At 38.5% G+C, this 16,924-nt stretch overlaps 1 protein-coding gene across 1 annotated transcript in view; it reads right to left on the bottom strand.

Annotated features, from left to right (window-relative positions):
* Positions 1-16,924, bottom strand: part of LOC133069533 (uncharacterized) — a 76,255-nt gene that overhangs the window by 24,131 nt on the left and 35,200 nt on the right. The window contains exons 11-13 of the mRNA XM_061161169.1: positions 15,770-15,952; positions 1,311-1,511; positions 205-263 (exon numbers count right to left, since the gene is read on the bottom strand). Coding sequence (XP_061017152.1) covers positions 205-263; positions 1,311-1,511; positions 15,770-15,952 — 443 coding nt within the window. The remainder of the gene's footprint in view (positions 1-204; positions 264-1,310; positions 1,512-15,769; positions 15,953-16,924) is intronic.

Below are 16,924 nucleotides of genomic sequence, written 5' to 3'. Positions count from 1 at the left end.
AGACTGTGTACATTGATCTAAAGGCAAAAATAACCCTTTTCTTTCCTCTTTTTAAGGAAATGTCTTAGTGATGTTCTTAAACTTGACTCTCTCCTTCCAGTTGTTTAAGAGGAGCTCCTATCATGCAGCAAGTGCAAATGGGGGCTGATTGTCACAGTTTAAGTCTGCCACCTCAGGATGATTTTCAAAAAAGATTCCCTCCACCCTGAAGGCTTTGCATGTGACTGGGATCAGCTCTAGCTCCAGGGCCCGGAGGTCTCCCGCTGCCCAAGGCATGCAGAAGAGGTGCATGTGGGGGCCACACAGCTGAGGATAGCCAAGCACCTAGAATGCTGCTGCTGTCAGGGCAAGGACCAGGTCCGGGAGCGGGGGGCAGTTTATTCACTCAGTCGTGTCTGACTCTTGCGACCCCATGGACTGTAGCCTGCCAGGCTCCTCTGTCCATGGGATTCTGCAGGCAAGAATACCGGAAGGGGCTGCCATTTCCTTCTCCAGGGGGATCTTCCCGACCCAGGAATCGAACCCGGGTCTCCTGCACTGTAGGCAGTCTTTACCAACCGGGCTACGAAGGAAGTAAAGGTACAGGGCATCTGCCTAATTCCAAGCCCCGACCTACACAAATGTGCATATTCTACTTAAAGAAATGGCTGGAAGAATTGGCTGGCTGACCAGGGTATCCTTCAATAAAAAACATCTGGTCCTTAAAGACAATTTATGCAGCTCTAGGGTCGTTTTCTCATCCTGCAGGCTTGGGAGATACTGCCTGAAGTGTCTGCCTGTGTGCACTTGCTCTCAGACTTCCTAAAAGTGATTTAAAGAAAAGAGGAGGCAAAGGGTCAGGATGATTTAAGAGGCATTACTGATAAATGCGAGCTTGTCCAGTGGATGGATAGATGAGTAGGATATCAAGAAAGATTGCATCCTAGCAAACGTGACCATTGAGGCCAAGCCCAAACCTGTTCTGAGCAGCAGCCAAGCAGAGGTGAAGAAGAAAAGATGCAGAGATGCAAAGGAGACCTAGAGCACCCCTGAAAGGACAACTGAGGAATAATTCTAATGACCAATAAGGAATGGAGCAAGCAGCGTTTATTATATAAAATGTAGAGCCAAGGGTAAGGATACCTGGGACTATGGGAACCCACCAAATCTAGCAGGGAAAGTTGCCTCTGCCAGCTCACCACAGTGCTTCTAGGTGGAAAGTGGTGGTAATTTTGGTGAGTTGTTTATACATCCTGACAAAGTCAGGTCTCACCTGTGCTGGCTGGGATAAATGCTTTGGGGGAGGCACAATTTTTAAGGTTTGAAAGCACAGGGACACACAATTGTGCAATTTACCCAGTGACATGTGGGCACAGTTGGGTGCCAGGTTGTATTCTCTGAGCAAGTGATAATCTGGGGACCGACCAAACTAAACCCAGGGTTACACTGGACTGTGACATTCTCAGATGCAACATACTTTTCCTTATCCACGGACAGCTTTCCATTTTCTACTTCTGGTTTCACACACGTAACTGTAAGGGAAACATATTTTTGAGCACACTGTTTCTCAGTAAAAGGCAATATAACAGCATTTAACAATCAGAATGATGAGAAAGTCTGTTCATAAGTTATACTCAGGTCTTGCAAGTTGTTCTACATTATCTTTCATTTTCATAATACAAAAGTATGATAATAGCAATAATACAAGTTACAGTAGTAATAATTAACATTTGTTGAGCAAGTCCTTTTGTCAGTCATGTGCTAAATCCTTTACATACCTTATCTCATTTAATTCCCACTACAACTCTGATCAGATGCTACAAAGAAACTGTAAAACAATTTCCTCAGTGTCACATCACTTTTAGGCAGCAGAAACTTTGCTCTTAGTTGCTACACCCCTCCAGCCTTGATCTACATATGGTCTTAGGTATGTACTTTTCATTTTTCAGGCCTCATAATCTTCCTGGGTTAAATGAAATTGTTAGCAAAATCACAAAAATACCATGGACGTTGAAGGCAAGCCCATTCTTGACTCATCTAGTTACTGCAAGTTGACCAACCAGGAGCACCACCAGGTCATTGAAAATGGAAGGTCATGGGAAAATGGTAGCCATTATGATGGTCTGTGAAGATTTCTAACTCTTCATGATTTGGGAAGAGCTGAATCATTGGAAAAGACCCTGATGATGGGAAAGATTGAAGGCAAAAGGAGAAACGGGAGGTAGAGGATGAGATGGCTGGATGGCGTCACTGACTCAATGGACGTGAGTTTGAGCAAGCTCCAGGAGATGGTGAAAGACAGGGAAGCCTGGAGTGCTGCAATTCATGCTCACTCAGTCATGGCCGACTCTTTGCCACTGCATGGATTGTAGCCGTCAGGTTCCTCTGTCTGTGGGATTTCCCAGGCAGGAATATTGGAATGGGTTTCCATTTCCTACTCCAGGGATTCTTCCTGACCCAGGGCTGAACTCCCATCTCCTATGTCTCCTGCCTTGCAGGCAGATTCTGGTGTCTGCAGTTCACAGGGTCACAAAGAGTCACTAGTCAGATACAACTTAGCGACTGAACAACATAATTTGGGATTTAACACATGAAATTCCTCTTTCCTGAATAGTTGGAATTAACTCATGAGATTGTCATGAAAACTTTAGTGGAGCCACAAAGATATTCTCAGGTAAAGGAGTCTCTAGATACTCTGGAATATATGTAGACACTCTAGATACTCTGGAAAGATACCTGGGAACCGGGTAGTAGTAGGTGCTTCTGAAAAACCGTGAGCTGTGTTTTTGCAAGACAGGAGAGTAAAGTTTATGTGCAATGTACCTGCCAATGACTTTTTAAAGTTTACCATGTGTGTGGCTTAAATGTTCAAGCTAGCTAAATAAAAGACAAATGTATGTGCTCCCTTTGATCAACAAGAAACATTGCTCCCACTATTTTCTAATTCTGTCTTCTTACAGTGGACTGTGGGTGGAGCCAGAGGAATCAGCTCCCCTTTCACCTCCTTGTCGTTGAAAAGGTGAAGGCGACTAGCGTAAAGACTTGCAGAAGATTTTAGTCTCTCCAGTCAGAACATATACTTCATTACGTTCATATGTAGCTTTAGGATGAGAAGCTGTTAAAATCTCTTGCTAGTTCTGGCTAGTGAGATGTTGATAATGCAGAGGAGTATGCATGTGTAGAGGCAGGTATGCATGTGAGAAATTTCTGAGAGGAGACCTCTGTATATTCCTCTCAATTTTGTTGGAAACCTAAAGCTCCTATAAAATGGTAAAGCTTTAAAATAAAATTTTTTTTAACTACAGTTACAAAAAAAAAAAAAAAAAAAAAAACCCTAAATGGAATGCTTAATCTTACAACAAATCAAGAGCATTAGTGGAACAAAATGAAAACTTTGAATAAGGTATGTAATATTATTTCAATGTTGATTTCCTTATTTTGATCGTCTAATCGTGGTTATGTTAGATGTTAATATTGAAGGAATCTGAATGAACAGCATATGAAAATATTCTGTGCTGGTCTTCCAATTTTTTTAAGTCTGAAATTATCTCAAAATGAAAAAATTGTGGAATGATAAAAGATGTGGGGACACCAGTGAACACTGTACGACTCTCTGAAATTATCTTGAAAATAGAACTGAAAACTGGGGTTTAGAGGATGGATGAGAATTTAAGGGATACAGAAATTTAACTGGACATAAGAGGAAAACTTGAAAAGCAATGCAAAATCTTCAGCTTTTAAATCTAATAAAAAATAAAATGTATATATAAAATATTTCCCTTGTAATGTCCACAGGCACTTCTGGGAGGTGAACTGCAAACTGGAATGGTAAGAGAGAGAGAAAAGTGTGAGTTCATAGTATCAGATTAACAGGACTCTCCTAAATCCAGGTGACTTATAGGAGATTTCATTCTTCCCATTCATATCCTTTTCTCAGGATAACTTGCCACAGCTCAAAAATATCTACTGCTTTTAAGCTGAGAAGCTGCAAGAAAACATGTGTGAATATAAGCAATGTAGGCTGAGGGAATTCTCCCACTTGGCATGAAAGCATAAATTATTCACAGAGAGTCATGTTAAACTAGGATTATTCTCAATAGACATCAGGCTGAAAAAAAGAAAATATTCAACTGTGAAAAATGATAAAGACTCTGAATAAGTGCAGGATTTCCAAACAAGCCCTAACTGTCTCACAACTAAAATACCACCATAAGAGTCTAATTACTATATTTTACAACTTAGTAACTTACCTGTTGAAACAAGGAAAAGAAATGTTTGGGTAAAAACACTGGAAAGAAATTGTTTGCAGTTTCACAATTTTATATGAAAAATTACAATAAATTTAGAGGCGTGGGCATGCCAGAGGAAAGCCTATGTTGAAGCATAATTTCTTCCTAAGGTTAAAACTAAGTGAAAGGGATTTGGAAATGCTCTGTTTTCTAAAAATAAAATAAGTAGCACATGTAACAACCCGTAGACATCAAGAAGTCTCATTCCTCGGATATAAAAGTTGGTTATCCCATCTAGCAGGCAACCTGAGCCAACTCAAGTGCTAGCTAAAGGTAAGAAAAATGTAGAATGGGTGGTAGCAAAGGAAGTCATGATCAGAGGTAACATGCAACTATCTCTCTCTTAGAGAGATTTTTGAGAGACTGCAGCCAGCCAGCCAGTTCTTTAAAGAGGCAGTGATAGAGTACAAGTAAAATGAAAGTGAAAGTGAAGTCGCTCAGTCGTGTCTCACTCTTTTCAACCCTGTAGACTATAGCCCACCAGGCTCCTCTGTCCATGGGATTCTCCAGGCAAGAATACTGGAGTGGGTCGCCATTTCCTTCTCCAGGGGATCTTCCCAACCCAGGGATCAAACCCAGGTCTCCCGCATTGTAGGCAGACCCTTCAACCTCTGAGTCACCAGGGAACAAGTAAAAGGGGCATAAATGGGTTGGAGTGGTATAAATGCTTCTGCACCCATGTGACATCCCTTGGCCCACTTCTGCTTGCCGTCTCAGCCAGGGTACACAGTTTATACAAGCTTATGTTTATATGGATGGTGTTCTACAGAAAGCATTCACAGTAAATCTATTTTCCTGCCTTGGGCCTATTCTGAAGCTGGAGAACTATAGTTGGAATTGACCAGGGGGCAGTTACTGCCCTCAGGGCAACCCTAAACTGATGGGAGACAGAAAGCAGTGGATAAACACCCCATTCTCCCATCCTTCAGACAGACAATTTTGAAAGGCATTCCTTACACTTCGTGGTCTCAAAGAATTGAGCACCTACTGTTCACAATACTTATCTTTTCCTTTTTCCCCTGTCTCCATGTCATCCTGCACGCCTGCTCCCCAAGATCCTAGTTCCCACTTTTGGAGCCAAGAGCATCCAAAATGAACCACTGGTACTCCAGTCACTTTGTCAAGCTTGGCTTTCAGAGTAACACAAACTATGGTACCCAATAATCTCTATCGTGTTGGTGTGAAGAATCTTTCACAATGATGATATTTCATTTCTTAACCTGATTAAAGACAGATCTTTATAGCCCTGGGTACTCATTTCTTCTCCTTTCTGGCATTTAAACAAACAGATGAATCAGCAAGACTGAGTTAGAGCAAGAAATGTCTTCAAAGATTCTCCTTTCTAAGTCAATTCCTCAACGTGGGAGCTTCCATTGTTACATAAGTTTATAAATGCTTCTTGTCCTCTTGACTTAAACAGAGCTTTGTAGGGTGGTGTCTCTCTTTACTGGAACATCAGCCACAATGCTTACACACTATATATGCAGGAAAAATGAGAAAATGAAGACTTTGAGGGGGATTTTATCAACTCTGCCATTTTCTCTTGCAAGAAAACTTTTCTTATAAGACTTTTTGTTTATTTATGTTTTCCAACTGATAAACTTCATTCTATAGCTCCTTGCATGTCTCTAGTGGTATGTATAGTATCTGCGACCACCTTTGGGTAATATTTCTGAAAAGAACAACCCCAAAGTCACCTGGTATTAAGTAGTATGATCATTTGTGGAACCAAGTGGGACCATGTGAGAAATCTGTAGAATACTTGTGGAAAAGTTCTCTCCCTGTTCTTAACTTTTTTACATGCTGGCATTTCAGGCTTCCATGTGACATCTTCTTGGCATATACTTGTTCTATCAGGAGAAACAAGGTAATAGCCTCCATCACATGTTTATGAAATATGGTCCTCATTGGTATACTCACTCCTGTCAGGAAAACCTCTGTTTTCACTTATGATTCTAATAGTCTCCATCCCTTGTGTTGAGCAGTATACCTCTGATAAATAAAAAGTGATACTCATGTGTTTAACAAAATCATCAGGGAGACGTGCAAACCTGTCTCAGGAACTGATAAAATTGACAAGAAGTCAGCATGGAAATGGATGCAGATTTGAATAGCACCATTAACAAATTCAAAAATTTCAAATTTGCACCCCAAAATTGCAAAATATATTTCAAGTACATGCTAAACATTTGCAAAAAAATTACCTCATGCTTTGCAATGAAAGAAGTCTCAATAAATTTCAAGGACTGAGATAATATAGACTACTATTTTTTAAATTTTGACATTATCTACTATTTATGAACATTTATACTTATGTCATAGCAGTTTCGCTCTTAGATGTTCATCTGGCACACTTCTGTGCACCCAGAGACATACAATAATACTAAAAGTAGCATTGTTCTTAATAACTCTAAACTGGAAACAATCCAAATGCCCATCAAGAAGACAATGAATGACTCAATTATATATATGTTACAAGGGAATAATAAACAGGTATAAAAATAAACATGTCAGAGCTTCAATACAGAATATGAACATCACAAACATAATGTGATCAAAAGAAGCAAAGTACAAAACACCAAATCATTCTGTTTATATAAAGCTCTAAAATGTATAAGTCAGCAGAACATTTACCTCTAGATAGGAAAGTGACTGATGACTGGCTAATGCCATGGGGACACGTCTCAGTGGTTACATAGGTGTGTTACTGTGTTCGCTTCTGTGTGTTAGTCTTCAACAAAAATGTTGAAAACTTAGGTGCTAAAGGAAGCCTGTATAAGATTTTAATTTTCAACATTTTTTCATGAACAATAATAAATTCTTAATTCATCTTTTTGTGATCTTCCTTGGGGTTACCACGTCCAGAATGATTGCAACTGCCTATTAACATATACCTCTTGGCAAAATTTTATTGACCCATGTATACCTCTCTCTCTTCTCAAGGATGAAGAAATAAATATATTCAGAGTTTTATATCAGCTTTAGAGTTAATACACAGGATGAAATTTAGTCATTGCTTGAGGTTAGGATTTTTTCTTCTTTTGTTATAAAATTGAAGAGAAAGAATACTTTAAAACCTTTATTTGGATGTCTGCTTCTGATCAAGATGGAATAACAAGAACAGAATTCACTCTCAGCCTGGAACAATTTAAAAAGGGCAAAGGGGAAAAAGACAAACTAAGTGAAATAATGTTTTTTGACATTAAGTATCAAGCAATACAAGACATTGGTCCCTCGTACTGAGGAAGCAAATGAGAAAAGCTCTCTGATGGTCACAGTCTGAGAGTTTTCAGGCTTCAGCACAGAGAAGGGAGAACCAAGGCAGAAATTCTGCCTCTCCCGGAAGGTCGTTAAGGAGTTAAGGAAACAGAGATGGGAGTCCAGAGAGGTCAATGTTCACAGGGCAGAGTGAGGAAGAGAAAATGTCTGATCAGAGACAGAGCATTGCAGATCTTCAGAGGATCCCTTCAAGTTTTCAGCTACATGTTAAGTTTCAGCTGTATGTAAGCAAATAACCAACAAAGAACCCCAAAGAGCAGACAGAACAATATCTATATCCACTCGGGCCTGAATATCGTTCATTTTACCACCAGATAGACTGGAAAGCCTCATATTTTGTGGAGAATTGATAAAATAATCAGAATAATATTACCTCTGCAGGGGGCTTATCTGATCCCTCTAGACAAAGGTAAAAAGCAAGCCTCAAGATGATCAGCTTCTGAATAGTTTAACTGCATCCCATACTAAACTCAAGGATATTTTCAACAAATGCAAAAATATCCAGCACCAAAACATCACATTCAAAATGTCTGGTGTTCAACTTTAAAACTACTACAAATACAAAGAGGCAAAGAAAATATAACACATAATGAAGAGAAAACTCAATTAATAGAAACAAACCCTTAAATGACACATGATATAATTAGAAAATAAAGACACTAAAATGGTTATTATAACTATATTTCATATATTTAAGTATATAGAGGAGAGATTGAGCATGTTAAGTGGAGACATTAAAAATATTTTAAAAGACCCAACTTAAACTTTTAGAAATAAAAACTTGTAGTTGAGAGGTCTCACATAACAGATGAGTGTTTGAAAGTAAAAAAAGAAAAAAGCTAGTCAGATTTACATTATATTAGACACCCTAAAAGAAAAGATTAAGAAATTTGAACACACAGCAATTATTGAAAATGAAATACCAAGAGATCAAAAGACTGGAAAAAAAGAATCAGAGCTACAATGAATTGTGAAGCAATTTCAGGTGGTTTCATATATGCATAAGCAGAGCCCCTGAAAGAAAGAAGGGAAGAGAGGTGAAAAATATTTTAGTAAATAGTGGTTATAATTTATCAAGTTTTGTGAAAATTATTAACCCATAGATTAAGTAAACTCAACAAACTCCAGTGACAAGAAACAAAAAGAAAACTGAATAATGATACAACATATCAGAATCAAATTTCTTAAAATCAAAGATAAAAAAAATTTTTTTAAATCTTTCTAAAGAAAAAAGACACCCTAAATACAGAGGAGCAAAGAACAAGGCTGACAACAAACATCTTGTTGGAAAAAAGTATTGTATGATTTCACTTATATGTGAAATATAAAAACCAAACAAACTATATGAAAAAAACTCTCTGGATGCAGAGAACATAGTGGCTGCCGGAGGAAAAGAGGCAGGGGGAGGGCAAAATTGGGAAAGAGATCAACTGTACAGTGATGAATGTAAACCCAAATTCTGGTGGGGAGCATGCTGTAGTATATGCCAAAGCTGAAATATACTATTGCATACATCAAACATATAATGCTATAAACCAATGATACCTCAACAAAAGTTAAAAAAAAAAAAGATGATAGGGACTTCCCCAGTGATCCAGTGGTTAAGAATCTGCCTTTCAACGCAGAGAACTCAGGTTCAATCCCTGTTTGGGGAACTAATATCCCACGTGCAATGCAGCAAGTAAGATCCCCCCACACACCCCACAACTACTAAGACTGCACACTTGGGAGCCCACATGTAATATCAAGAGAGAAGCCTAGCCACCACAGCAAAAAGGTCCCACATGCCACAGCAAAGGGCCCACTTGCTGCAACTAACACCCGATGCAGCCAAATAACTAAGTATTTTTAAAAAGAAGATAATAGAAGCAATATTTTTAAAGTAGCAAAAGAAAACAACAATCAATCTAGAATTGTCCATTCAGAACAAATATCTTCCAACACAAAGGCAAACTAAATTTTTTTCAAATGTTTAAACCTAAAAGAATTCATTACCAACATGTCTAAATTATAAGAAATATAGTGGAAGTAATTCAAGCAAAAGGAAGATGATACCAGATGGAAATCTGTATCTACACAAAGGATGAAGAGGCATCAGAAATGGTAAATATGTAAAAGTTTTTCCCTTGACGTGTCCCTCAGTCAGGAAATAGCTGAACATCTGTGGGATATTTATACCATGGAATATGATTCAGCAATAAAAAGGAATAAATTATTGATGTACATAATCACATCTATCAATTTGAAAACAATTGTGCTGAATGAAAAAAAGCCTTACACAAAAGCACATTATTTCATCTGTATGAAATTCTAGAAAATGTGAACCAGTCTATAAAAACAGAGCAGCGATTTTCTGAGGACAGTGAAGGAAGGGCAGAGGAAGGAATCACAAAGAAGCAGGAGAAAGCTTTCAGACAGATTGGTACATTCATTATCCTGACTGTGCTGACAATTGCAAAGGTGCACACGCACATCAGATTGACAGACTCACATACTCTACATGCATATGTTTTATTGCATGTCAATAAAAAATAAAGCTGTAAAAATATTACCTAATTTGAAATGTTCTAAAAAGCTGACATAAGGGAAATGTAAATAAATAAATTTTTTTTATTTTAATTGAAATGTATTTGATTTACAATGTTATGTTAGTTTCAGGTACATAATATAGTCATTCAGTTATACAGACACAAATGTACATATATTAATATGCATCAAATAAATATACTTTTTAAAGCTGTAGCAATTTTCTCTCAGATAACACTTTTCCACACTAGATTTCTTTTCATTTTTTAATTTTTTTTTAGATTTCTTTTTAAATAATTTAGAATAAAATACTCCAACCCTCTAATTGAAAATAAATCTAGAATTATCTCTGTATCTGTCAAACCTCTTAATTTTTCAAAATAAGCCTTAAAATGTCATAGTAATACCTGACATTTATATCAGGTTATAATTTACCCATAAATATCATCAATTACCAATATATGGATATAGCACATTTGTGACAACTTGAATACACAACTTCTCATTTTATGATTTATAGATGGTAAAAAGTTTTTTGTTTTTAACATAGCAGTCAGTGAAACTTTAAACCTAACTTAGAAAACAAGTAGATTTTTAAGCATCTGTGAGCATTATTTATATATGAGAAACTAATATATTAGCTGTTTTTTCTATTCATTAGGGTAGATTCCTCCAAAGATCCTATTTATTCACCCTCCTGTTCTTCTTTAAATATGCTTTTAATTTTGTCTTTTTATTAATAAAATATGCCCCATTTCTCCCAATAGAATTAGTCATATTATGAATACCATTCTTTTCAAATGTATTTAGTTAATTCCTGATTTTGAATATTGATTTCTCAATAGGTTGATCTAAACTAGGACTGCTCATTATTTGTCTCTACATAATATGTTAAAATCTAACTGTGTGGAATCCATGTAGTCTGGGCCTCCGTGAGGTCACTTACAGAATGACAGAATCCTTGTTGTCTGAATGGAGTCATTTTCTTCATTTCCTGACATCCCTATCTAAGGCGGGAAGAGCATCCACCGATCCCTCACCTCCTTGCTCACTTTCCCCAAAGGACACAGAGGTGGAGGAAGAGATGGTGGGAGCGTCTCATCTGTGAAAAAGTCTCTACATTTCTGGTCAAGGCTTCCTTCCTTCTATGGCAGGACTTAACTCCTGAGACTATGTTCCCTAGACCAGATAAGGAGGCCCAGATCTTGCCTAAAGGGGAATTACAATAGAGGTTGTAGTGTCCCCCAGATACTATAACATTATCACCAGGAACTTCATGATTTGAGCTTGAATGCTGCCCCCACTTAGCTCTTGGATTTTGCTTTTTTCCTTACTGAATATGATGCCAAAGGCACACATGGATTGAAGAGATGATACATGTCTGTCATGTAGCCCCTTCGTGGAACACAGCCTTGTTCTCTTGGTGAAAAGATTTGCCTAACTCAGTGAAATGCTAAGCCATGCCATGTGGGGTCACTCAAAACAGGAGGTCTAGTGAAGAGTTCTGACAAAAAGTGAACTACTGGAGAAGGAAGTGACAATCCACTCCAGTATTCTTGCCATGAAAACTCCAGGAACAGTATTAAAAAGCAGAAAGATATGACACCAGAAGATGAGCCCTCTAGGGTGGAAGCTTTTCAGCATGCTACTGGGGAAGAGTGAAGGGCAGTTACTAATAACTCTAGAAAGAATGAAGTAGCTGGGCCACGGCAGAAATGATGCTCTGTTGTGGATGTGTCTGGTGATTAAAGTAAAGTCCAATGCCATAAAGGACATATTGCATAGGAACCTGGAATGTTAGGTCCATGAATCAAGGTAAATTTGATGTGGTCAAACAGGAGATGGCAAGAGTGAACATCGACATCTTAGGAATCAGTGAACTAAAGTGGATGGGAATGGGTGAATTTAATTCAGAAAGTGAAAGTCACTCAGTTGTGTCCAATCCCATGGACTATACAGTCCATGAAATTCTCCAGGCCAGAATACTGGCGTGTGTATTTCCCTTCTCCAGGGGATCTTCCAAACCCAGGGATAGGTCCCAGGTCTCCCACATTGCAGGCAGATTCTTTACCAGCTGATCTGCAAGGGAAGATCTTAATTCAGATGACTATTCTATCTACTACTGTGGGCAAGAATCTTTTAGAAGAAATGGAATAGCCTTCATAGTCAAACAAAAGAGTATGAAATGCAATACTTGGGTGTAATCTCAAAAGCAACAGAATGATCTCAGTTTGTATCCAAGGCAAACCATTCAGTTTCACAGTAATCCAAATCTATGCCCCAACCACTAATGCTGAAAAAGCTGAAGTTGACTGGTTCTATGCAGACCTACAACACTTTCAAGAACTAACATCAAAAAAAAAACGATGTTCTTTTCTTCATAGAATGCAAAAGGAGGAAGTCCAGAGATACCTGGAATAACAGATGAGTTTGCCCTTGGAGTACAAAATGAAGCAGGGAAAAGGCTAACAGAGTTTTGTCAAGCGAACACACTGGTCATAGCAAACATCTTTTCCAACAACCCGAAAGATGACTCTGCACATGGACATCACCTTATGGTCAGTACGGAAATCAGACTGATTACATTCTCTGCAGCCAAAGATGGAGAAACTCTATCAGACAGTAAAAACAAGACCTGGAGCTGACTGTGCTTCACAGCATGAGCTCCTTGTTGTAAAATCCAGGCTTAAATTGAAGAAAGTAGTGGAAACCACTAAGTCATTCAAGTATGACCTAAATCAAATCCCTTATGATTATACAGTGGAGGTGATGAATAGATCCAAGGGGTTAGATCTGGTAGAAAGAATGACTGAAGAACTACAGACAGAGGTTCATAACACCGTACAAGAAGCAATGACCAAAACGATCCCTAAGAAAAATCAATGCAAAAAAGCAAAGTGGTTGTCTGAGGAGGCCTTACAATAGCTGAGGAAAGAAGTGAAGTAAAACGCAAGGGAGAAAGGGAAACATATACCCAACTGAATGCAGAGTTCCAGAGAATAGCAAGGAGAGATAAGAAAGCCTTCTGAAATGAACAATGCAAAGAAATCAAGGAAAACAATAGGATGGGAAAGACAAGAGATCTCATCAAGAAAATTGCAGTTATCAAGGGGACACATGCAAGGATGGGCATGACAAAGGACAAGAATGGTATGGACCTAACAGAAGCAGAAGAGATTAAGAAGAGATGGCAAAAAATACACAGAAGAACTATACAAAAGTGATCTAAACAACCCTGATAACCACAACGTTATGGTCACTCATCTAGAGCCGATATACTGGAGTGTGAAGTCAAGTGGGCCTTAGGAAGCATCACTATGAACAAGGCTAGTGCATGTGATGAAATTCCAACTGAACTATTTAACATCCTAAAAGATGATGCTGTTAAAGTGCTACACTCAACATGCCAGCAAATTTGAAAAATTCAGCAGTGGCTATAGGACTGGAAAAGGTCAGTTTTCATTCTAACCCCAAAGAAGGGGAGTTCCAAAGAATGTTCAAACTACTACTGTGCTCATTTCACATGCTAGCAAGGTTATGCTCAAAATACTTCAAGCTAGGTTTCAGAAGTATGTGAACTGAGAACTTCCAGATATACAGGCTGAGTTTTGAAAAGGCAAGAGGAACCAGAAATCAAATTGCCAGCATTCATTAGATGATAGAGAAAGCAAGGGAGTTCCAGAAAAACATCTACTTCTGCTTCAGAGTCTATACGAAAGCCTTTAACAGTGTTGGTCACATCAATCTGCGGAAAATTCTCAAAGAGATGGGAATATCAAACCACCTTACCTGTCTCCTGAGAATCCTGTATGTGGGTCAAGAAGCAACAGTTACAACCAGACATGAAACAATGGAATGGTTGAAAACTGGGAAAGGGGAATGATAAGACTGTATATTGTCACCCTGCTTATTTAACTTACATGCACAGTACATAATATGAAATATCAGGCTGAATGAATCACAAGCTGGAATCAAAACAACCTCAGATATGCAGAAGATACCACTCTAATGGCAGAAAGTGAAGAGGAACTAAAGAGCCTCTTGATAAGGGTGAAAGAAGAGAGTGAAAAAGCTGACTTTAAACTCAACACTCAAATAACTAAGATCACAGGATCTGGTCCCATCATTTCTTGGGCAAATAGATGGGGAAACAATGGAGACAGTGACAGACTTTATTTTCTTGGGCTCCAAAATCACTGTGATCAGGGACTGCAGCCATGAAGTTAAAAGACGCCTGCTGCTTGGAAGCTATGACAGACTGAGACAGCATATTAAAAAGCAGAGACACCGCTTTGCCAACAAAGGTCCACATAGTCAAAGCTATGGTTTCTCCAGTAGTCATATATGGATGTGAGTGTTGGTCCATAGAGAAGACTGTTTGCTCCTTCTATTCGAAATTTGATGCTTTCGAATTGTGGTGCTAGAGAAGACTCGAGATTCCCTTGGCCTGTAAGGAGACCGAATGAGTCAATCCTAAAGGAAATCAACCCTGAATATTCATTGGAAGAATTGTGGCTGCAGCTGAAGCTCCAATACTTTGGCCCTCTGATGTTAAAAGCTGGTTCATTAGAAAAGACCTTGATGCTGGGAAAGACTGAAGGCAAAAGGAGAATTGGGTGGCAGAGGATGAGATGGTTAGATAACATCACTGACTGAATTTGAGCAAATTCCCAGAGATAGTAGAGGACAGAGGAGCCTGGCATGCTTCAGTCCATGGGGTAGAAAGAGTCAGACATGACTTAGCAGTGAAGCAACAACAACATGTCTGTCAATTTGCATATTTATCAAATTTTTTCACTACATAGGTAAAATGTCACCTAATTTCTTGTGACAGCAGAAAGGATTGAATAAACCACATGGTAGGAGTGGCTTCCACCCCTAACTAACTGAGTTTGTGCTGGTTACTTACTCATTTCTTTTCCCAACACTAAAATGGAATTTTAAAAAGTAATAACTACCTCTTAGGATCATGTGTGCATATTTAGTCAATTAGTCATGTCCGACTCTGCAATCCTTTGGACTGTACCCACCAGGCTCCACTGTCCTTGGGATTTTTCAAGTGAGAATACTGGAGTGGGTTGCCGTTTCCTCCTCCAGCGATTTTCCTACCCAGAGACTGAATATGCAGTAAATATTAAGTAATTGAATTAATTGAAAGTTATATATTTAGAGCAGTCCTTGATATACAGAAAGTGCTTTGTGAATGTTAACAATAAGTATCATTCATATGATGACCTATGTGTATGTATTTACCACTTCAACATATCAAGGCCAACATCAGCCCATAAAGCATCTCTGTGCAAACTTTAAAAAGGAAAATCTTGAAGGAATTTTTACCTCCATCTTTCAAAAAATTCTCAGAATATGTTTATTTTGTGAGGATGAGACACTTCACTAGTGTCTACTGAAATACTTTTGTAAGGAATTAAGAATTCTGCAATATCTATGATATCACTTATGTCAAAATCATGTTGCAGGTGCACAAAATCCTCAGACAGATAACATAAAGAAACTACTATCAGGAAAAAATAATAACTTAAACCTTTCCCCTGACATGAGAAAATTAGAGAAAAGTACTTATTTAATTTAAAATTACCCTTGGGATTTAAGTGGGCTTGTGCCTGTGAGCATGCTACACCCATATTCCTGGAAAACTTTTGATGGCAATTATGAAAATCCCTTTGGTGCATACTCACTGAGTTCACAAGTGGGAGGAGAAGGATGCCACTTGTCATTAGCACCACAATGGATTAAATTGCTGCCATTGAGGATATAGCCTTTCTCGCAGCTGAACAGAACAGAGTCTTCATAGTTATAGGTGGGTCCAACTCCAGAGAGAATGATTCCATTTGGAACTTGAGGTGGATCACAGACAATATCTAAAGAAGCATATAAAGAATATCTGAGTCATAAAAGAGAAATGGTCATAATGATGTGACTACTATTGATTTGGGTCTCATGGAGACCTGATACAAGCCTACATCAAGTACATACAAAGAAAACTTTTTAAAGGTTTATGTATATCCTTTTTTTAAAAATTAACTTATTTATTTTAATTGGAGGCTAATTACTTTACAATATTGTAGTGGCTTTTGCCATACATTGACATGAATCAGCCATGGGTGTACATGTGTCCCCATCCTGAACCCCCCTCCCACTTCCCTCCCCATCCCATCCCTCAGGGTCATCCCAGTGCACCAGCTCCGAGCACCCTGTCTCATGCATTGAACCTGGACTGGCGATCTATTTCACATATGATAATATACATATTTCAATGCTATTTTCTCAAATCATCCCACTCTCACCTTCTCCCACAGAATCCAAAAGTCTGTTCTTTACATCTGTGTCTCTTTCACTGTCTCACATATAGGGTCATCGTTACCATCTTTCTAAATTCCATATATATGCATTAATATACTGTATTGGTGTTTTTCTTTCTGACTTACGCTCTGTATAATAGGCTCCAGTTTCATCCACCTCATTAGAACTGAATCAAATGCATTCTTTTTAATAGCTGAGTAATATTCCATTTTGTATATGTACCACAGCTTTCTTATCCATTCATCTGCCAATGGACATCTAGGTTGCTTCCATATCCTGGCTATTGTAAACAGTGCTGCGATGAACATTGGGGTATATGTGTCTCTTTCAATTCTGGTTTCCTCAGTGAGTGGGTTGTTATTTCCTTCTCCAGGGGATCTTCCAGATTCTGGGGTGGAATCCATGTCTCCTTCATTGGCAGGTGGCCAGGCTTGGTGGTAAAGAAACCACCTGCCAATGAAGGAGACATGAATTCAACCCCAGGGTCTGGAAGACCCCCTGGAGAAGGAAATAACAACCCACTCCAGTAT

Source organism: Dama dama, chromosome 14 (genome assembly GCF_033118175.1).
Source record: "Dama dama isolate Ldn47 chromosome 14, ASM3311817v1, whole genome shotgun sequence".
Taxonomy (NCBI): domain Eukaryota; kingdom Metazoa; phylum Chordata; class Mammalia; order Artiodactyla; family Cervidae; genus Dama; species Dama dama.
Note: the sequence above shows the minus strand (reverse complement) of the source record. Positions and strands in the feature narration are given on the sequence as shown.